The following is a 21,636-nucleotide window of genomic DNA, read 5'->3' on the forward strand; positions in this document are numbered from 1 at the left end:
AATGGATATTAAGTTCACATTTCTTTGTGAGTGCTTGCAGTTGTAGCCATGCTGGCTGGCATCATCAAATCGTTGAGTTTATAAATTGGATAATGAGAATTTAACAGATTGCAGCATACTAATAGGACAATTTAGTTAACGTATTTGAGCCATTTTTAATGAAATCTTGTGGGATTTAAATTGAATGGTGGTATGGTAGAACAAAATTAACAAAACATTAACCGTTGTTACTCTGTTTTAATTGCAATTTCCAAATGGCTAATGGTCAAAGCTACGAGGCAATCATGTATTCTAGTTCGATTGAAGACTAATAGTTAAACGGAAATGAGGGTGCAAAAGCCTGCATAAATGGGTTTTAAAGGGAGATGAATTGATGAAAAATTGCATTGGATGGGTGGAAAAATAAAATCGTATAAAAAAAAAAGGAAAAGAGAAAAGGAAAAATGTTTGAAACAGGTCATACTGACGGATGTGAAAGCAACATAGAACAAGGCAAATGATAGAAAAGAATCCGAAACGGGGGTATATTTGTTTTGGTCTCAGTGCTTGCATGCTCCACACTTTGCATGCTTGCTTTAGGTGTTTTTGTTTATTTGCGAGGTGGGCTAGTTACTAGTTAGTAAAGCAACTGAGCGAGCAACTAAGGCAAGTGCGTGCTAGTGTTTTGTTTAATAAGCTATAAATGAGTCAGTTTCTTCGTGGGTTTTCGATAAAAATCCAAACATTTCATTTTGCAATGACTTGAGGAGGGTAAAAAAAGATGGAGTTTTAGTTGTCTTCCAGGATTTGCTTCTAGGGTTTTTGTGTTTGAGTTAGGAAAGTGAAAATGGGTTCTTCAAAGAGAGAGATTGAGCTTGAGGAGCAACTTAAGGATGCTGGCAACTTGCTTCTCAACCCGCCATCTCCTGTTGATGAAGTTATTAATCTACTTGATGTAAAAATCCCACCTTTTGTTTTTGTTCTTTATTATCTCTTCATGTATTTGTTTCTAATTTTTCTGTGTTTTGAATTTTATTACTTGTTGTTTGGTCAAATGGGTTTTTTGTTGTTTGTCGATTAATTTCTTATAAAGGTGTAATCTTCTGGTGTTTTTGTTTTTTTTTTTTATGGGTCTTTCAATTAGTCCAATGGAATGTGAAATAAGGAGCTATAATTTGGACAGGGTTTATCATTGTTTGTAGGTTTAATGGTTTCATGTTCTTGTTATAATTTGTTTGTTTAGATCACCCATTTGCATGTTGAATGATAGATAATATAGACTTTTCAGGTTGATTTTCTGTTTGTGTTATGAGCATAGTGAGTGTCGATGATTGTTAGTTTTATGTGGGCTTTTCTTTATAAATTCATGGTGCAATGTTTGGTACTTCGAATGTGTTTATATAGCCTGCATTTTGTTGTTTTCATGGGTTGATAATTGTTAATTTTATGTCTTTCCTTTTTGCAACTGATAATTGACAGGTTTTGGTACTTTCATCTGATAAATGTTTGTTTGTTTGATAAAATGATGCGAATGTTAGCATTGTTAATATTCAAAGTATTTTTGGGCTCTATGTTCATATAATTGTTTATAGTTTAGGTTTTGGCACATTTGATGAATTGATTGTGTTTTAAATCAACTTTTATGTTTGAGTCATAGCTTCTGTATTTCTTCTAATGCATATCTTGACTGTTTTGTTCTGAAATCATTACCCTTTTTGCCCAATTCTTACCAGTTCATTATGTGCCTTCATATAATGTTAAATCCTTTTGGTTCTGTCTCTGTTAGAAAGTTGAGCACTTGCTTGCAAATGTGGAGCAAGCACCATCAAGATCAATGCGAGATGCTCTTCTACCAACAATGAAGGGATTAATTACAAATGATCTTTTGAGACGCTCAGACATGGATGTGAGGTTGTCAGTAACATCTTGCATTAGTGAGATTACCAGAATAACAGCACCAGATTCTCCCTATGATGATGAACTAATGAAGGTAAATTTTAGAACAGTTCTCATTTCTTCACCATGGCATATTGTATTAATCTAAAAATGCAGTGAAATTTCTTCAATACTGTATATGCAGTTAGGTGATTTTTCATAGATTCTTATGTTGCCTGTTTTCCAATTACTTGGTGCACAGGAATTCTTTCAACTGGCTGTATCAGCTTTTGAAAACTTGTCCCATGCATCTGGTCGCTATTATATGAAGGCACTATCCATTCTTGACACTGTTGCTAAGGTTAGGTCATGCTTGCTGATGTTGGACCTTGAGTGCGACAAATTGGTCGTTGAGATGTTTCAACATTTCCTAAAAGTCATCAGGTAAGCTCCTTATTGATGGTTTTTACATTTTTCTTATTGTCTTCTTGCTTATGCATTTGATTATCTCAATGATTAGAATTATTGCCAACTTCTAGAAATTAAGAATGCTTGACTTGTGGAAGTCTAAGGTTGAACTGAAGTTACAAATTGTAGAACTTTTCTTGATTTTCTTTAGGAATCTTATATAGCCTGCTCAAACTTATTCAATAATGGGACCATAATATTCTTTCTTGAATATTTGACATATGGAACTAGAATGGTTGGCAAACCGCAAAAGATTATGTTACTGGGTAAGAGCTCAAGTGCTCATTTATAGACTATAGTATTCAAGCTCGAACTTGCCAACTCATGTGAGAAGCATTGACAACCTTAGCACTAATGTAACAATAAAAACAACTTAATGTCTTGGGTTAATGCAAATGATGCAAATATAAGACTACTTGATCAAACTAGCCTTTGATACAATGTTAAGTTACCAAAAGATTAAGCTAATAGATAGGGGATATTGTACTAATTTATTGTTTTATATATTATCGTGGCAGATGGATCAAGATATAGAATCAGGGATATATATTCAGATGAGTGAATGGCCGTTTCCTGTTTGATTGTTACCTCTAAGATCTCAAGTTTGAACTATGCAATTCATCATTAGTCTTTTGATGCCTCGCTCAGTCAGAATATCTGAAATTTGGATGGTAGTTTCTGGAGGATGGTGAATACTCGTCTCTGTCCATTGTTGTTTGGTTGCTGTTGACATGTTACCTATGCCACTTTAACGGCTGGAATTGTTATCGAGGGTCCGTGTCTTATTACGTTGTTTAATAATCATTATTGATAGCAGTATGATAGCAGGGGAGCACTGCTATAAAAAATTATCATTTTTTCTTGTTGATTCAAAATATAATTCATACAAAAACAGTAGCTGCCATTTATTTGGTAAAGAAACCGAGTCAGGAGAAGCTGTCTCACTTTAATTGAGTTGACAATCATCTTGGCAATGAAAAGGTGAAATATTACACGAAATTCAAATGCAAGGGAAAATTTGTCTGTGGTATGTGTTCAGGGAAAACTTAGTTTCATTGTAGTTATCCCTGAGTACATTTTCAGTTTCACGAAGTGCAGCATTGTCTTTGGAACATTATAAGTTGGTAGTCATAGTGTTGGTCTATAGGTGAACCTGTAGTGTTTTGTGATATATAGCGCCACTAAAGTTGTTTGTTATGATGTTCTCAATACATTTGATACATGATTTAAAATGAAATGTTCTTTGCCTTTCATTTTACTGTAGCAACAGCTGAAATCTTGATGCAGTGCTACATTTCTTACCAACTGCAACCATCTTCTGTACATGATTCTGACAGTGTTTTTGCTGAATTCTAAGGTCCAACCATCCGCATTTTGTATTTGCGGCCATGGAGACAATTATGACCCTTGTCATCGATGAAAGTGAAGATGTTTCCTGGGATCTTCTTCGTATTCTTTTGGCTAGTGTCCGAAAGGAGAATCAGGTAATCATTCTTTCTCATTTCCCCCTCCCCCCCCCCCCCCCCTCTTTTGATAGTCTCATTAGTTTTCTGATATTTGATTAACCTGGTTTCTTTGTCATTTCAGGATGTCTCTCCTACTTCTTGGAAGCTAGGAGAGAAGGTTTTCACTAAATGTGCTGCTAAGCTTAAAACCAATCTGAAGGAAGCAGTGCAGTCTAGAGGCATTGCGTTGGACGATTATGCTGAGATAGTTGCCTGTATATGTGGAAGTGATGATGAAAACCCTCAGCATGGTCATCTCATTGGTTCTGAGAACCAGTTGGTATGTTAACTTCACTTTCTTTGTAGCCCTATAAATGTGACTGGTTTTCTCTGTGATATTGTCTTATGATCATGGAATTGCATGCATGGAGTGGTTCAGAGTAGATTTAGCACTGATATAGCACTGACATCTTTTGCTGACTTAATATCATGCAAGCTTGTGTCTTTATTATGTTCCTAAAGTTCATTTCAATTCTTAGCTGCTGTCATTTGGACTTCTTCAATTTCTCTTGGATTTTTGGACAAAATACACTAAGCTGTATGAACTGTTTGAACTTGGAAACGTTGCTGTTTCATATTTCTGCATTTTCCTGCAGTCTTTTCTATAATTTTTAAACTCTCCGCCTTTCTACTGGGACAAACCCAATGGTTGGGTAGTTTCTTAATGTTCAGTTTTCAAGGTGCAAAAAATCTAAAGGAAGGTTGTCGGCTAGAGAGCATTTGACCGATAAAATGAACTTCTGCAAATGAAATTGGAGAATACTGAAATTCCTAAACTGTGTCAAAGATGTTCATAAAATGTAAAAGCACATGTCTAGAATGGAGCAATAGCCATGTAAGGGCAGCCCAAATGTGGATACAATGTCTTCAGTGAAATGTCCTTATATCATAATTTCAAGATAAATAATGGAAGGATCTTGTGGACATTTTCTTTTGGTATGTTGGTGTTTGTCTCTCATATGTTTGTGTGCTTGAACACTGACACGCTTGGACTTAGGTATTCCCACTGCATCGGTGCCCAGTTCTGCTGTTTTTTTCCAAGTGTTAAGAGTTTAGAGTAGTATTCCCCTTTTCGGGAGCTTGCTCACCTTCTTGAATCTTTGATTATCTTCTGAAAAAAGGGGATCCCTATTTCTCCTCCTCTGAAACAAGCCTTTACTTTCATGTTGATTTTAGTCAATTGGGGAGAAAAAAAATTCAGAATGGATTCACTAATGCTTATTTGTCCGAAGCTGATTCGGATGGTGCTGAAACCAGCCATCTATTGTTGTTTTAACTTCTGTTCTCTTATATATATCATTCAAACTTTCTTTGGAAGCCATACTAACTTATCTGGCTTATGATTTACTGCATTCATAGCAAACTTGAAGCTAGAGCAGTCTCCATATACATAATCACAACTGTAGATCAGATGTTTTGTTTGATTGCATAAACATGCCTCAGGCAGATTAAACAAGTTGATCATAGTGCAAGTTGAAGTGGGCCTATAATAGTGACATTGATCCCAGAGATATAAGTCTTTTAGTTCTTTTTTTTTTTAACCCCTTTTTTTCTATATTCTTGTATTGTCATCATTTTTCAAAATGATTGTTTTTGAATTATTTGTGCTTTTGTTTGCTTCTGTTGATCAGGCAACTAAGGAACCAGATCCTCCCTGCCTCGGAGAAGTTGTCCATGATGTGGATGGTATTTCCAAGTCAGTGACAAGCAATGGAACTGCCGCAAGTAGAAATGAGGACTCTGTTGTAAAAGATAAGCTCTCAAATGTATTAGAGCGGTGCTCTCAAGTTGAGCGTTCCCAAAGTATTGATGCAAAATGTAGTGCTGGACCTGATACTTCGGACTCTTTGAGGAATCTGAAGTCGGAAACTGAGCCAGAGAGTGCTCCAAGAAAAAGGGGTCGGAAACCTAATTCTTTGATGAACCCAGAGGAAGGCTATGACCATTCTTGGATTTCTAGTGGAAGAAAAATTGCCAAAGTACCTGGTCGCAGAAAGTCAGATGATAAGGGAGTTGATTGTTCACCCTCTTTAAACCAAGATTCCAAGAAAGAAGCTCTAAACTTGACAGATAAAATGTTGGATGACCCTACTGCATCACTAAAAAGTGGCCTTCCTGATGGAAGTCATCACAGAAGGGGCCGGACAAAGAAACAAGGAAGCACAGTGAATCAAAATGCTGATCATAATTCCTTGTCAGTAAGTCTGAGTACCCGAGTCGAGGAGACAGCCTCAGGTTCTGCAGATTTCAGTTTGAGAAAGAAGCCTGAAGACAGATCTGACACTGAAATAAAACATCGCAAACGCTCAAAGACTAATGAGGAGATAAGTCAACCTCCTGGATATGGAGTTTCAGAAAAGGAAGCTGTGGTTCCAAGTGCTGACAAGGAAAAACCATTGCAACTGTCGGTTACAAAGAAAAGGCGAAGGAGTTTGGTTGTTGCAATTTCAGCTCAAAATATTTCTGAAGCATCTGGTGGTAAGGTATGAAATATTTTAACTTTTTAGAGTCGTATTTGGCCTTATAATATATTTTTTTTTGGGCATAAGGTCTCATTTAATTTTTCTCACTTGTCAATTACTATATATAGAAGAAGAAGACTTCTAAGGGTGCAGTTAAATCACCAAATATAGATGAAAATTACTCGGAGGATACTCCTAAAACAGAAATCAAGAGGAAGCATACCTCTGGAAAGGAAGAGGTATGGGTTTGTTGTAATTTTATTGTTGTATTTAATAATTATTAATATTTTATTATTATAATTTATCTATTTTGCCCTATAACCTGTAACTTGTCAGTGGACCAGCAAGTTCCTATTCCCTTTGGGTGTTTAACAAATGTGGGTTGTGATACTACTTCTCATCTTGTCTTCATCTCTTATGAATTATATAGAAAAAGTTAATCTCTAAGGCTCGGGCTAAATCATCTGATAGAGATGGGTCTCACTCAAAGGAAACTCCTAAATCAGAAGTCAAGAAGCATTCTGTTGGGAAGGAAAAGGTATAAATTTGTTATTATTATTGCTTAACTTTTAAATTATTGGTGGATCAGCGATGACTACCTAATCTCACATTATCTTCCACTCACATGAATGGTATAGAAGAAGGTGATTTCTAAGGCTATTGCTAAATCATCTAATAAAAATCACTTGGAGGAAACTCCTACAACAGAAATCAAGAAGAAGCTTACTGCCAGAAAGGAAGAGGTAGGGATTTGTCTGTGTTATTATTTTGCTGTATAACTTATTGGTGGGTTAGCAAGTGTTCCTATTCCCCCTTGGTATTTGATAAATAATTATGATATAAGTTTTCATGCTGCCTTCTAATCTTGTGAACTGTATAGAAGAAGAAGATTTCCAAGGCTGGAGCTAAATCATTTGATGGAAATTGCTCAGCAGAAACTCCTAAAACTGGAGTCAAACGAAAGCATACTGCCGGCAAAGAAATGGTACAAAATTTGGTTTTCCTTTCTGTCCTATAAATTGTAACTTCAAGGTGGTCGGTGTTTTTTTTTTTTTTAAACCTATGTTGCTTTTGTTTTCTTTCTTCTATTTCGTTTGTTCCTTTTCTCCCCAAACCTTTTGTGCCATTGCTTTTGATCTCTGCAATTATAATTCTTCTGGACCATTTGCCTTGTTTACAATAAAGATGTACAGAAAATGCTCAGTTGATTATCAGCATTGCTATTCGTAAATCATTATTGAGAATTATATCAGGTGCTGTATATGCCATTTAGTTCCCCTAATTTAATGGTTGAATTGAATTTGGTTTTACTTTTCCATTGTTTATGGCTTCTGTAGATAGTGTTCCCTGTAGTGCTGTTGAACAGACCGATATATACAGAATTATCTACCGCCATATATCATTTTAACATAAAAAGTTATTCATAATCCATATGACAATAAGCATCTTGAAAGTTCATAAGAAGTTTTGACTGCTGATTATCTGTGTGCCACATTAGTGAGAGAGACTGATATGCATATTCCCTCATTTTAGTAATGATGATGAAATGATAGGAATTGCTTCCAAATCCATGTTAATTATTTGTATGTCAAGACAATAATTTCTGGTTATACATGTCATTTGCCTTAACTAGTGAGGGATGCTTAAGGTTATGTTGTGGCTTGATGAGGGCGGAAGCGTTTTGGAATTTGTTGTCATTGTAGTTCAGAGAACAACTGTCATTGTGGCTTATGGTGTAAGCTAGCTGTATCATTTGGAGTTAGTACCTCTATGTTTTGGCTTGTTTTGGAGAAGATGCCATTAGAGAGCAACAATGGCATTCTTTTGTTGGAATCATATATTAATGTTCTTTTGCTAAGTGGTCTAACCTTAGCTATTACCAGCATTAGAAGAAAAATAGCTTAGGAGATATCAGTAACTTTGGATTTATTATTGTCTTCTACTCTGAATTGGTTGTTAAAATCTCAAATATAGCAGATAGTTCCAGTTACATCTTTCGGGAGTTTTTTTTTTTAAAAATTTTCTTGTTTCTTTGATCATAATTGGTTGAAGCTTATTCATATACTGAAGCTCACGTTGCTTACAAAAATTTGGTGTTCTTGGTTAATTATACTCGTTAGTCTGTGGATTGCTTTTAAACACTCCTTAGATTCTGCTTCTACATATTGTTATTTTGTTTGCCTTATCCTCTCCCTCTTTATTCTCTTGTTAAGTTTGTTCGCATGTTCAATAGCTTATTTCTTTATCGAGTTTAATTATTCATATTCAGGATTCTGAAGCCCCTGCTCTTAATGAGCAATTGGTTGGTAGCAGAATAAAGGTTTGGTGGCCAATGGACGAGACGTGAGTATTAAGTACTTCTAGTCTGATTTCCTGTAGTATAATATCTTAATAAATAGTTAAATGAGTAACTTTCTCCAATTTGTTGATCTTGACAAGTTATTTGTGTTTACTGACTTATGCACTCACTAATTCTTGTTTGCTGTAATAAAGTTTAATTTATGATTGGTTAGAATTCTCCAACTCCTGATCAATTTAGAGAACGGCACTGATTTGAGTACTTCTACATATTTGCTTTAGGTCTGTACAGATCAAGAGCAATCATGCCCCTTTGCCTTTCTAACATATAGCTCAGTACTGCATGGGTCTCTTTAGACAATCTGATATTATGCCAAGTTTGGGTCTCCAAAGCTGCCCAAATAATGTGAATATCACTATCACTTTTTGCCCTTATAAGATCATTTGCCTAGTATATGACAGCATTTAGAATTTGATACACTCGGATTTTTTGTTTGTCGGTAGCTTTCATCTTTTCCAAGAATATTGGTAAGAAGGTTGCAAAAGCACCTATTAATGTTTCTCATGTGCGTTTTCTTCTTCTGTAGGTTTTACAAAGGTGTTGTTGATAACTATGATCCCATCAAAAAGAAGCACAGGGTAAGATGACTTTGAATGTCACGTGGGTAGTTTGTGTAGAACAAAGCCTTATGTTTAATGATAAGTCTGATGCCTTTTCTTATAGCTTTGAGTTGTCTATCCGTAATTTTCCTGCTTATGTTCTTGTCCTAAAATTGATTTTATTGCCATCTCTCCAGTGGTGGAACCATTGGTCTCTGAAACATTGTCCTTGTAACTTATATTTTATTCTTAAATGATTCTTATTTTAATGTCTTCTTTAATGTTCTGGTGGCTTCCTTGATAGATATTGTATGCTGATGGGGATGAAGAGATATTAAATCTCAAAAAGGAACGCTGGGAACTAATTAAAGGTGGTTCATCGGCGGAGGTGAGTATTTTGCTCCATTTATAGTTTCTTTTTCTTGCTTATTTGATGTATTATTTAGTAATTCCTTCATTTCATGCCGATACGATACCATAAACAGCGGCAGTGAGTATTTTGCTCCATTTATAGTTACTTCTTCTTGCTTATTTGATGTATTATTTAGTAATTCCTGCACGTCATGCTGATACCATAAACAGGAGCAAGAAACTGATGTGTTAAAACCTGACGGTTCATCTGACATGTAAGTATGTTCTTTACCTAACATTTTTCCTTTTGGTGAAATTGTTCTGTTAGAAGGGGTATATTGGAGACAACTAGTACATGGACACTGCCATTTTCAACATTTTTGGTGTGTGGATATACTCTGCTTTTATATCTTGATTATAATAACTATATTGTTTGCACTTTGCACTTGATAAGCCGGTATCAAGTACATGGTGATGAAAATTTCTTCTTTTGGGCTGTCAGCTAACCTAAAGCTTATAACTCTTGAGGTTACCAATTTTCTTGTTTCTGTTTTGTCATGGTTGGTACTGATATGGCTTCATGTAATTTTTATGGTTGCTTCTCCTTTAATTCTTTTCCTTCAAATGGACATCTTATACATGTTTGTAAAACACGTATCTCTAGTCCATGATCATAGATTGTTGCATTCCATTTAGTTTATTGTTGCATTGCATTTAGTTTATGCAGTGGACCGTTCTTTATATCTTATATATTTTTCTGTTCTGCATTATCTGAGCAGACTGCCCAAGGGAAAAGAAGAAATTGAGTTTGAACTAGTCAATGAAGTGAAGGCCTCGGCCTTGAAAAGGTTGGTCTGTAAACTGCTATCAGCTGTGAATCTGTTTTTAGTAATTTTTGACGCTTAACTGGAACTTCAGATGGATTTCTAGGAGTACACCTGCTAGTGCATCCAAGCCAAAGGCAAAACAATCTGGTGGTGGTTCTCCCGCTGGTGCTACAATTAACAAACCTATTAATGCAGATGAATCCAAGGCTGATCTGCCTGAGAAAGAGAGCAATCCAAAAGGGGATGATCAAAACTCCCCTGCGAAATTGATACTGAAAGACAGAAAATTGATATTTACTCTAAACAAACAACAGCAGGCTGTGTTCAAGGGTGAACGCCACAATGCTCGTGATGGTGAATCTGCTGTTGACAACCCAGTAGAAAGAAGCAAAGAGGCAGTGAAAGGAAGCAGTTCCAACGATTTTGGCACAATTGTCATGGATGACGAGAAGTGACAGAAGGGCTTCAAAACTTTAAGCTAGGTCTATATGTACAGGGAAACTGTTAGTATTAGCATGTGCTTTCCAGGTGAATGAATATCAGCTCATTTTTGCCATCTATTTTTCTCACAGAGCTGTACATTGCATCGTTTATTAGCATGTAATCGTCCGAGATTGGTACTGATGTCTGAATCTAAAATCCGATGTGTAAAGGGTCTAGTAATATATTAATAGCAGATATTGAGACTGAAATGTAATTATCCATATATGATATCTGAGTGCTAATGACACAATCCTTATAGTAAAATTTTAGTCGTGAATTTGTTGCCAAAGTTCTAAACATGTGGCAGCCAATGTAAACCCGCTTAGTAGTGGAGAAGTATGCAAGTTTAAGCATAATTTTTCTCTGTTCCAAACTCATGTCTACGTTGAAACTTATAACATTACCCATCATTAATATTAAGTCTTAGATGCTGCGAACGCCACCATTTCATCTTATACGCAATACTTTTATGATGATTTTGAATTAGTTTAAGAAGAGTATTGGGTTCATATTACAAGAAGCTATACAAATATGACTACGATCATTTTCTGGGTATGAGCTTTTTAACTGAGCAAATGTAGTGTCGAAGGAGTGGATCTTGACTTTACCTGGGGAATAACACACACATTAAAAAAATTCTTCCAAGTTTAGGTTAGGAGAAAGATCTTAGTTTAATATTAATACGGGTTTATGGTATGCATTACTAATTAATATGAACATAAGGATGAATGTCAATATGACATCTTGATAGCTGGAAAAAAACAAAACACAACAACAAATGGAAATTAATATTAGTGTGGGTGCACAGAAAATTTTTTTAGTAAAATCTTTTGAGTTGAAATGAAAAGTCTAAAATTCGAACCCTGATCACATAATTAGGGACGAAACTTGATTATCATCCATTAAAAAAATGCAATTGATGTCGTTGTGCCGCGTGGCTATACTATACTATATACGTATAAAGAGGGTCTGCAAGAGAAACCATAAGCCTCTGTGCTCTAAAAGAAAATCTAAGAATTTTTTTGAGGTTACAGTTGAAAATAATTTAGAAATTTGAAAGTTAGCTGACAATTATTAATGTAAAAGTGGAATATAAATTACTAAAAATTCTTTTCATTACATACTCATTGGGGAACAAAAAATACATTAACATAATTATTATTCAATCCCCTTAGAAAGTATGTTTTGATGCAAAGACAAACAAAACAAATACAAAATTAGGAAACACTTTCTTATTTTTTGCTTAGTTGCTACAATTTTCATATGAACTTGTTGCTACCAAATTTGTGGCAGCTCGTGCGATCAATTCGATAACTAAGATTGAATTTTCACTGATTCTTCTTGTTGTTGTGTAGGGATTGGAAGGTGACCCTTCTCCTGCAAGCTCTTTACGGTCTCGTATAGGCATTGCTTCACCGGTGTAAATTCTAACCCAAGATCCTTGAGCTTTTGGTTTGAAAACTTGTAGGGTTTTTTTCTGGGGTTCTTTTCATCCGAACATCTGCATTCAAATTAAAAAAAAAAATTAAGATTAATTAACAAAAATGTAACTCAAAGTTCATTATTTCAAATTATGCATATTTATTTATTAAAAGTTTTGATACCCAACCATTAGTGACAGACAGAATGAGGATTTTGGTTCGATGGGAACTATAATAGTAAAAAATGATAAATTTAAAATGGTTATAACATAACACATATCTAAAGGGGCCGAATTATAAGATACACATAAAATTAGCTAGATTCCAAATAATACCCCTATATTTCCTTTTTTTTTTTTTGAAGCCCATGTAGAAAGGTGCTCAACCTATATCATTTAGACACTACTCATGATTTTCATATTAAAGTCAATAAAGAAAAGAGAAATGAGACCATTCTTCTAATTCTAGCCACTTCCCAACAAACAAAAATTCATATTGAAGTCAATAAACAAAAAGGATGATGAATAGTGACAGTAGGTGAAGAGAGTTCGCCGGTCCAAATCTTGACAAAGACTTGAGTTAGGTGAGAAGTATTTTGGTCCATTAATTTTTCTTTATTTGTAATTTTATACGGCTTTTTGTTAGGTTCTTCTTTGGATCACTCTCTCTTAGCTTAGGTGGGATTAATTTATATTTGCTTCTTTTAAGTAACTAGTCAAAGTTGGTGAAACTGCTTCACCACAAGAAGATATCATTATTTTTATTTTATTTTATTTTTTAAATTATTGCATCAGTACTGGGTCAGCATGACGTTTTTACCATTTTTTTTTGGGTTATATTTACTAGAACTTATTATAGACTTTTTAGTACAAAAATGAGTAATATAGTAGCGAGGTCAGTAGGTAAATTTACTTAGATATAAGTTTTATTAAATGTATATTAGGAGACCCTTATTTCCTTAACTTGGTTCCATGATCAATTAATTGTATATGACTTTTTGTTTTAAAAGAATAATACGTCATGCAATTCCTCTATAAAAGGTTAAAAATTTGAAAAAAAAAAAATTAACCTTGTCACTTGAAAGTATATTCTTGTTTTAAAGAGTTTTTGTGGAGTTTTTGAACGTGTCTACAATACAGCTGTTATCAAATAAAATTTCAAATTTTCTATCAAACCCTCAAGTTTTTCATCATCGGCTTCAAAGACTTCGCATCTTATATATACTAAGTAAGAGTCAAAAAAGAAAAAAAATTATAAGAAAATATAATGTAGGACTTAAGTTTTCACAAGAGATTTGACGTTTATAGTTATTTTCATTTTATTTAATTTATTATAGAATAATGAAAGAGACTTTAACATAAAAACAAATTAAAAAATGAGGTTGTAGTTTTAAGATTGGCATTTGATTTATCCGTTAATAAAAATATGCTTGCATGTTTCATTTGTTTCACGTTCAACACATAATTTAAGCTATTTTTGTTTTTCTTTCCTTTTCCATGATTGTCTGGTAGGAAAGACGACTTACACTTCAACTATACGGGCCATAGCCATTAAGATGTTAGTGGAGTGAATTGACAGTATTCTTGTTATTGACGGAAGAAACTTTGATTAGGATGATATGTGCTAACCACTCATTTCATGTACGTCTCTAGATTTGTCAATTTATTATGCCATTACTTCCTAAATTCTAAATAATTACGTAAATATTTTATGCCATACACATATAATAGAGTTCTTATGATTTTTATTGTCAAATGTATCCAATCATTAATCACAAGCAAGAGACGTGTCTCACAGAATGAACCTCGTGGAAGTTCATGTTGATAGCAAATGAAACTTAATTGAAGGTAAACTATTGTAACTCGTGTGTCATAGAAAATAAATTATATATTATAAAGTTTACCTACTTCAAATAATTTATTAATGAAAATTACATGTGACAAGGCCTTCTACCTAACCAAAATGAATCATACGATTGGGGCTGGACAGCAAATTTGGTTTTGAGTTGCACAATTCAATAATCACGTCTAAGTTAGAGCTCCCAAGAAAAGTTAGGTCACCTCTTCTTTTATAATAATTTTCATTAACTTGATTCTAGTGATATAAAACAGATGATATAATCACCTCTTCTCAAATCTTAATGTGAATGTTATTCAAATCTCAAATTTGTTTGTACTATCTAAAAAGAATTACTCATATCCAAAGTTTTTTTAATAATTAAGATAAAGTTGTATTTTCGGCATATAACAGCTATTGGTATAGAGTTCAATATAATAATATTATATCTAAAAAATTTTAATACTCAATTTATTATGTTATTTATGAGCCTGCATGACCTTACTCTTCTAATTGAATAAGGTTATTAATTTTTTTTAAAAAAAATAGATTTTATTCTTTGGAAATTAACATCATGTATAGTCATATACAGTCATATTCATTCATTTAATGGGCTCATGCATTCCTCTTGTTTTTGTTTTTGTTTTTATCTTTATGTCAACAAACAAATGTTTCATTAACATGTCCTATCAGCACATTTTTCTTTGTATTTACACATTTACTTCTTACGTAATTTTTTAAATTCATGATACCTATAAAATACTGTCTAGTAATTTCCACTGTGCTTTATCATGACCTAAATGCCGTAGCAAATAACAAGAAGCAATTTATATTACCAAATTAAGTAAAAAAGCACTTACTTGGTGGGGATAGGATATTCAGGGAAGAACTTAGCCAGAATCTCCACCACCTCGCCGCGGTGGAGCACGCTTTCGGCGCAGAGGTAACGGCCGGAGGCAGATGGAGTCTCATAGACAAGAATGTGGGCTAATGCCACATCCCTAACGTGCACATATGCCTGAACTGAATTAGCATAAGTCTTTGCTGAGCCATTTAAGTACTTAAGAATGTGAATAATGCTAGCATTCACAGTTGATTGCAACAATGGCCCTAGCACCAACACTGGGTTCACCACCACCAGGTCCACCCCTCTTGCCACCGCCTCCTCCCACGCCGCCTTCTCCGCCACGGCTTTTCCGTAGCAATACCAGTTCTGCAAATACAATGCAGATTAATTAAAAGAAAAATAAAAATTGATGTAAATTTCATGGAGTGTATGTACAATCAACTAATAAAATTGTGATATATGTACATTTTCATATGTACAACATGATATTATATATATGAAAAGACGGTGATATCTCTTGGTTTAGTGAAATAGTTATGTTTATCCAATTACATTCAGAAATTTTTATATAAACATTTTTTTGGAACCATTATACTCGGATGAATTACAGTAATTGGTCATTATTATGCAACAAAAACTTGTGATTTATAAAAATAAGAATAAAATGTTAGAGACAGAGAACTAAAATTTTGAAATTTGTAACCGAAATAGATAACCAACTCATCGATATTGATAGGGATATAAGTTTCCAATTTTTGCTGGGTGACTTTGCTAATTAAGACAAGTTTTTGTAAGACTTTCAAATCTCATTTATTAAGATTCCTGTCAATATTTTTCTTGTAAATTTCCCTAATCAGAGGCCATTGCCAAAATAGTTAAGTTTTCAATTAAAACTCCTCAAAATACTTCCCAAAAACTTCGTTAACTATTTATTAATTTGAAATTCGTTTCCTTTTGTATACTTTTCATAGTAGGAAAAGTCTGTTAAAGCTTCTATATTTATGAAAAAAAAAATCTAAAATCCACCTTAAACTTTCTCAAAGTCGCACAAACTTTTTCTATATGGAGACCACAAAATTTACCCTTAATATAATTCGTAATTTATTATTATTATTGAAAATTAATTTGACCTTGGTGTTTTTGCAAAACTCAAGATCACTCCAGCAAGATTCATCAACAACATCATCAGGGCTCCGGTTGGGGTCCATGTAAACTGCACCGATCGACGACGTGAACACAACACGCCGGACCTTGGCCTCAGCCGCCGCAACAATCACGTTCTTGGTTCCGATCACCGCGGGCTCCACCATTTGTTCCTTCATCATTAAACAAAATTATCATCATTAACCACCCCAACCACCATTATCATGTATATAAACGGTTAACCCACTTTAAACAATTTTTTTTTTTAAAAAAAAAGCACATAAAGCACTAAAATCATATTATATGTTGTTCCAAATTTCTTTATAATGACCCACTGAGGGTTTCTACATTATTAAAAAAATGTTTATGAACGATAAACAATCTTAAATACTCTCGCTGTATACATGTCTTTTCTGTTTGATTTTTATCGCGTGAATTTTTTTTTTAATTAATCAAATAAAAGTAAATAAATGCGGCTTAAGAATTCTAACAAAAGGATAAATAACGCACCTGATTATCAAGAATTCGATGAGATATGTTTTCATTTTATTCTTTATTTAATAAAAAGAAAAGTTAGGTGACAATATAGGACTCACTATCTACCATCCGATGAAAGAATGTTGTGGAGACCAGACAAAATTAAGTGCTTTTCGTTATCAACAAAGCAAATGATACGTAGCACTGTCTCTTGTTTTCTTTTTGCATGTATTGTAATGACGTGGCATTCATTTTGTTATTTTCTTAAAGAGTTGGTAAGACGATCGAAATTTTCCCAGTTTCAATGTAATCCATTTTATTTTCTTGGCAACCAAACAGGAAAAGGGAAATTAAAATAACAAAACCAAAAATATAATTTAAAAACAGACTTACTGGATCATCTGTCACAGGGGAAGCAGTATGAAAAACTCCCTCACATCCATTAATGGCCTCTTTGAGACTCTCATAATCAAGAAGATCAGCTTTGCATAAAACTAATCTTTCTTTTGCTCCTTCAAGCTCCCTCAAATGAGCATTCTTTGGATCATCTAAATACATGCAAAACCATAATGTATATATCTCAATATATAAGAAAATAATATGATAAATTTAATTAGGAAATAGTAATAATAATATAAGAAAGTACCTGGGTTCCTGACGGTGCCTTTAACATTGTAACCTTTTTCAAGGAGAAGTTTAACCATCCAAGAAGCGATGAAGCCACCGGCGCCGGTGACACAAATAGTTTGGCCAGAAACTTGGGAGCTGCTATCAATTACCGTCATGGTGAAGTTAAATTGTAATGCTTTGTTTGGAACGGAAGAAAATAAAACGAATAAGTGAGTTGAGACAAAGGGATATGGGGGTACGTGGGTTGTATTTAAAGGGAAAGAAAGTTACCAACCCACCTAACACTGGTAAAAGGATTTGGATTGAGAGAGACTAAATGGGTTTGACGCTTTGAATCTTTTTAATTTACGAGGCATTATTAATATATATGTTCCTGTTTTAGTAGTTTCTTGCTAATTGTTTGGTACTTGGTGTATAAATTAAATAATATATTTATGCTAAGTGGATTGAGTTTTATTGGTTAATTAATCATTACTGTGTATTTTGTAATTGGGTGGTTTAGTCTCTGCGCAAATTGTGCTTAACATAATTAAAATTTTTATTTATAAGATAAATGAAAATGTTTTTCATTTATCCAAATAAATAAAAAGTAATTTAGAGGTTCTAGATTTCTATCTAAATCAAGTAGCAAGACTAAATTTACATTATATTTATTATATTATCATAAAAAATAATCTGAGGGTGTGGATGAGTGTTTTTCAAATAATTTTATTTAGTTGATTATTTGGGTTTAAATTTTTGAAGCGGTAAGGAATTAAAAATTAAATTTGAAACTTATCCACCCTTACCATAAAAAAAAAAATTTTCCAACATGTAATATTTTTGCTAAAGCTTCGCCTACCTTTCTACTTTTTATTAAAAAAATAACCCCCTCTGCCATTTTTTAAGAGGAAAATTCCTCATTTTATTGATGATATCGAGATTTATGACTTCTGCTAGATTTGTTTATACATTCATGCAGTTCTTAATTCAATTACTTTATTTTATTACCTCTTAATCACTGATGCATTTTTAAAGTCATAAACAACTCATTTAAAATCACAAAAAGGAAACAATGAGTCAAATGACAAAATAAATTTATGATCCATGAAACTAATTAATTAATTCTTTCAATAATAATCATCGTAATTATTTTTTGGGGAAAAATCGTAATATTATTTTAAAAAAAAAACAAAATCATAACTTTTTTTTTTTTGGTGATCATTTATGTTTTCTTTTATTACTAGGCACGCGATCGAGCTCCCACTTCACTAACTTTTTGAGCCACAACTTTTTGGACAACCCACCTTCTATTGCTTTTCTCGCCTCTTTACCATAGGTTTGCTTGCGCTCACCTTATGCAATAATAAATTATAAAAATAATAATTTATGAAGAAATTATTAATTTGGGAAATGGTTTTTTAGGTCACCGAAAGTTCTAAAAGATTGCTTTAGTATACCAAACAATGATGTTCTAGCCAAACTTTCACGTGTATTTTTCTTTTTCTTTTCTTTTTCAATTGACTAATTCCTTTTTTATTCTGGATTAGTTTCATTACAAAATTTTGTAGCCGAATAGTGGGTTTAAGGTGGATCCGTGGATATTTGATTCAGTTGAAAGTTGTGGCTGGCATTAGCTTTATGGGTCTATCGTGAAGTTGACATCGAATTAGACCTGTTTGATACCGAATCATTGGTCTATTGTGAAGTTGACATCGAATTAGACCGGTTCAATTCCGAATTATTGTAACTTTTGAGATACTTTAAAAAAAATTATAATTATAAAATAAAAATTAATAGTGTATAATAATTAAATATGATTTGTAAATAAAAATATTTTTCATCGTATAAATGTGAGATAAAATTAACTTAATTTCTAAATCGTAACAATAAGTATTTATCAAATATTTTAGTGTAATAACTTAACCACAATACCAAAAAAGTCTTAGATTTACATATTAAAGTTTGATTTTACACAAAGGCGGAACCATATATAAGTTGAGGGTTGTCAACTTTTTGAAAATTTATGAAATACAAGTTAAAACTTAAAAAAATTTCAAGAAAACCCCAATTTGTTGCGATCTATTTCAGCAACCCTAGATTAAGTTTTCAAAGAAACGCTCAACTAGTAATTTATTTTGGCGGCCCCAAATTAAAATCCTGGCTTTACCCATGAATTTATGGTTTACATAAGATCATCATGGTAAAATGATTTTAAGAAAAAAAAATAGCACAAATCAACGATTTCACATAGACCTACAAGCTAATGGCGGTCCACAATGACTTCACATAGACCCATCAAGCTAATGCCGGTCCACAACTTTCAATTCATAAATATGTAAACCTTTGATCCCATCAAGTTAACATTTAAAATTTCACTAGACACTCTTTAACATTTAAATTTTTTTTAAGGGATATACTTAATTTCGCCAGTGGGTAAATCCCAAATGTTATTGTATTTAAATTACCTCAATCCCACCAATATTTTATATACATATACACACACATACAGATATTGATATACATACAGAAGGGCCAAAAGGCAAGTCAAGAGCATCGTTACTTAAAAACCCAAAAATTACATACAATCCATTTTGAATACAAGTTGGAGGACCATCCCGCCAAGAATAAGCATAGTAAGAAATACCTAATTTATCTAAAGCATCCGCAACAAAATTCGTTGTAATGGTTCAAAAAAAAATTTATTGACTATTTTTTTAGATTTTATTTTTGAAATATCTAAAGCATCCACAACAAATTTCCCTTCTTTATATGGTAGATTTTTTGACCGATCACTTTTTGTAATGTGAGCAACAAGGTTCTTACCAAGTTGCTTGCGTTGAGATTGACTCCTTAGTTGCCTCGTCTTATCTCTTATTCTCAGAGTGGTTTTGTCCCAAGAAGAGTAATTCATGATAATGTGCTTTTGGTTTAGGAGCTGGTTCATGATCTCAACTGTCATACTCGGGGGAATAATGTGGTGCTGAAGCTCGATATGGCCAAGATTTATAATCGGATGTCTTGGTTTTTAATTGTTCAGATGCTGCAATTGATTTAGGTTTTCAGAGTGGTGGGTCTCTTTGATTTGGCGAGCTATCTTTGCCCCTTAGTTCTCGGTGTTGGTGAATAGGATTAGCCATGGATTTTTCCAGCCTCAAGGAGGTCTTACCCAAGGCAATCCTCTTTCCCCATGTTTATTTTATCATTGCTGCTGAGTTTTTATCCCGAGGTTTAAACCATTTATACTCTCAATATCTCTCTTTGCGGAATTGTTCTACTGCACCTATCATTGTCTCCCATTTGACCATTGTAAATGATGTCGTTATTTTTGCAAACGGGAATCACCCGAGCCTCCGGTAGATTATAGATTTTTTACATCATTATGAGGCGGTTTTGGGGCAGTTGATTAGGGAGGCCAAGAACAATTTTTACATTGAGGGCTCAATTTCTGCCTCGCGCCAGGCTATTGTCCATTCTGTCACCGGTTTCTAGTGGTGTTAGCTTATGTTCATTTATCTTGGGTGCCCCGTCTTTATAGGGTGTCTTAAGATTTATCATTTTGATAATATGGTCAGGAAAGTTAGGATAAGATCTCGGGTTGGGCCAATCGGTTGCTATCCTTTGGTGGGAAGTGGTGCTTATTCAACAGGTATTGTCTTCTATGCCACTTAGTTTCATGTTCTTCGCCCTCATGTGGTGCTTATTCAACAGGTATTGTCTTCTATGCCACTTAGTTTCATGTTCTTCGCCCTCATGTGGTTGTGGTTCGGCACTTAGAGAGACTATTCACTTAGTTCTTATGGAGTGATTTTGAGACGAGACGACAGATTCATTGATGTAGATGGCCAGCAGTGTGTTATTCGGTTAAGAAGAGTGGCCTCAATATCCAGTCTTTTGATGATATGGCTGAGGCTTTTGTGCTCAAGCTTTGGTGGCATTTTCGAGAGCAGAGTTCATTATAGACTTCTTATATGAAGTCTAAGTATTGCAAAACTATATATCCGAGTCTGCTTTAGTTTCGTTCTCCTACTTCTCCTCTTTGAAGGTGCCTCTATTCTAATTGATGTGTTACTAGGCCTTATATGCGTTGGTTGATTGGTCATGGGGAGACTAGTTTTTGGTATGATTGTTGGTTGTGCTCTTGTCCTTTGGTCATTTATAATCTTGCGGCGGCTTCTATAGTGCCAGTTTCTTTTTATTGGCGGGGTACAATCTGGGATTTAGTGTAAGCTCCAGGATGTTTTGCCATTTTCTATTGTTGAATAGATTTTATTGGATCATATTTCTAGTGGGGAACCAAACTTGATTAGATAAGATCTTGTCTCTGATGGTATTTTTCATTTACGGATGGCTTGGGAGCTTATGAGTTGTTCTAAGCCGAGGGATAAGGTTTTTTCGGTTATCTAACAACGGCATATCCCGTCTAAGGTATCTTGTTTTTCTTTAGCAATTGTT

General features: G+C 33.9%; 2 protein-coding genes across 6 annotated transcripts; one reads left to right on the forward strand and one right to left on the reverse strand.

The window, feature by feature from the left end:
* The first annotated feature begins 428 nt into the window (after positions 1–428).
* LOC18037663 lies at positions 429–11,117 on the forward strand. 5 transcript variants are annotated; one of them, XM_024180465.1, is made up of 16 exons: positions 429–934; positions 1,766–1,969; positions 2,117–2,298; positions 3,680–3,806; positions 3,910–4,107; positions 5,459–6,310; positions 6,418–6,528; positions 6,720–6,827; positions 6,931–7,032; positions 7,170–7,274; positions 8,559–8,632; positions 9,175–9,226; positions 9,492–9,575; positions 9,770–9,813; positions 10,318–10,386; positions 10,457–11,117. In XM_024180465.1, the coding sequence occupies exons 1-16, from the start codon at positions 827–829 to the stop codon at positions 10,818–10,820; spliced, it is 2,784 nt and encodes a 927-aa protein (XP_024036233.1). In that variant the 5' UTR covers positions 429–826; the 3' UTR covers positions 10,821–11,117. The 5 variants fall into 5 exon arrangements, 4 of the variants coding, with proteins under 4 accessions (XP_024036233.1, XP_006427614.1, XP_006427612.1 ...); XM_006427551.2 differs by having other exon boundaries at positions 430–934; positions 6,928–7,032; XM_006427549.2 differs by having other exon boundaries at positions 430–934; positions 6,928–7,032; positions 10,469–11,117.
* An 806-nt stretch (positions 11,118–11,923) lies between these two features.
* Positions 11,924–17,434, reverse strand: LOC18035881 (cinnamoyl-CoA reductase 1). The gene is made up of 5 exons (XM_006427552.2): positions 17,219–17,434; positions 16,966–17,120; positions 16,083–16,268; positions 14,966–15,318; positions 11,924–12,349 (listed from the first exon to the last, which is right to left on the reverse strand). Exons 1-5 carry the CDS (start codon positions 17,355–17,357, stop codon positions 12,163–12,165), a joined length of 1,020 nt encoding a protein of 339 aa, XP_006427615.1. The 5' UTR covers positions 17,358–17,434; the 3' UTR covers positions 11,924–12,162.
* Positions 17,435–21,636: the final 4,202 nt, after the last annotated feature.

The sequence above is a fragment of the Citrus clementina genome, unplaced genomic scaffold (assembly GCF_000493195.1).
Source record: "Citrus clementina cultivar Clemenules unplaced genomic scaffold, Citrus_clementina_v1.0 scaffold_7, whole genome shotgun sequence".
NCBI classification, from domain to species: domain Eukaryota; kingdom Viridiplantae; phylum Streptophyta; class Magnoliopsida; order Sapindales; family Rutaceae; genus Citrus; species Citrus x clementina.

Bases quoted from the DNA above. Each gene is read 5' to 3' on its own strand.
- LOC18037663 (XM_006427551.2), top strand. From the start codon at position 827: ATGGGTTCTTCAAAGAGAGAGATTGAGCTTGAGGAGCAACTTAAGGAT. The intron at 2,299-3,679 runs GTAAGCTCCTTA...CTGAATTCTAAG, and splicing joins CATTTCCTAAAAGTCATCAG to GTCCAACCATCCGCATTTTG. The intron at 9,576-9,769 runs GTGAGTATTTTG...TACCATAAACAG, and splicing joins AAGGTGGTTCATCGGCGGAG to GAGCAAGAAACTGATGTGTT.
- LOC18035881 (XM_006427552.2), bottom strand. From the start codon at position 17,357: ATGACGGTAATTGATAGCAGCTCCCAAGTTTCTGGCCAAACTATTTGT. The intron at 17,121-17,218 runs GTACTTTCTTAT...GCATGTATTTAG, and splicing joins AGGCACCGTCAGGAACCCAG to ATGATCCAAAGAATGCTCAT. The intron at 15,319-16,082 runs GTCAAATTAATT...TTGTATTTGCAG, and splicing joins AGTTTTGCAAAAACACCAAG to AACTGGTATTGCTACGGAAA.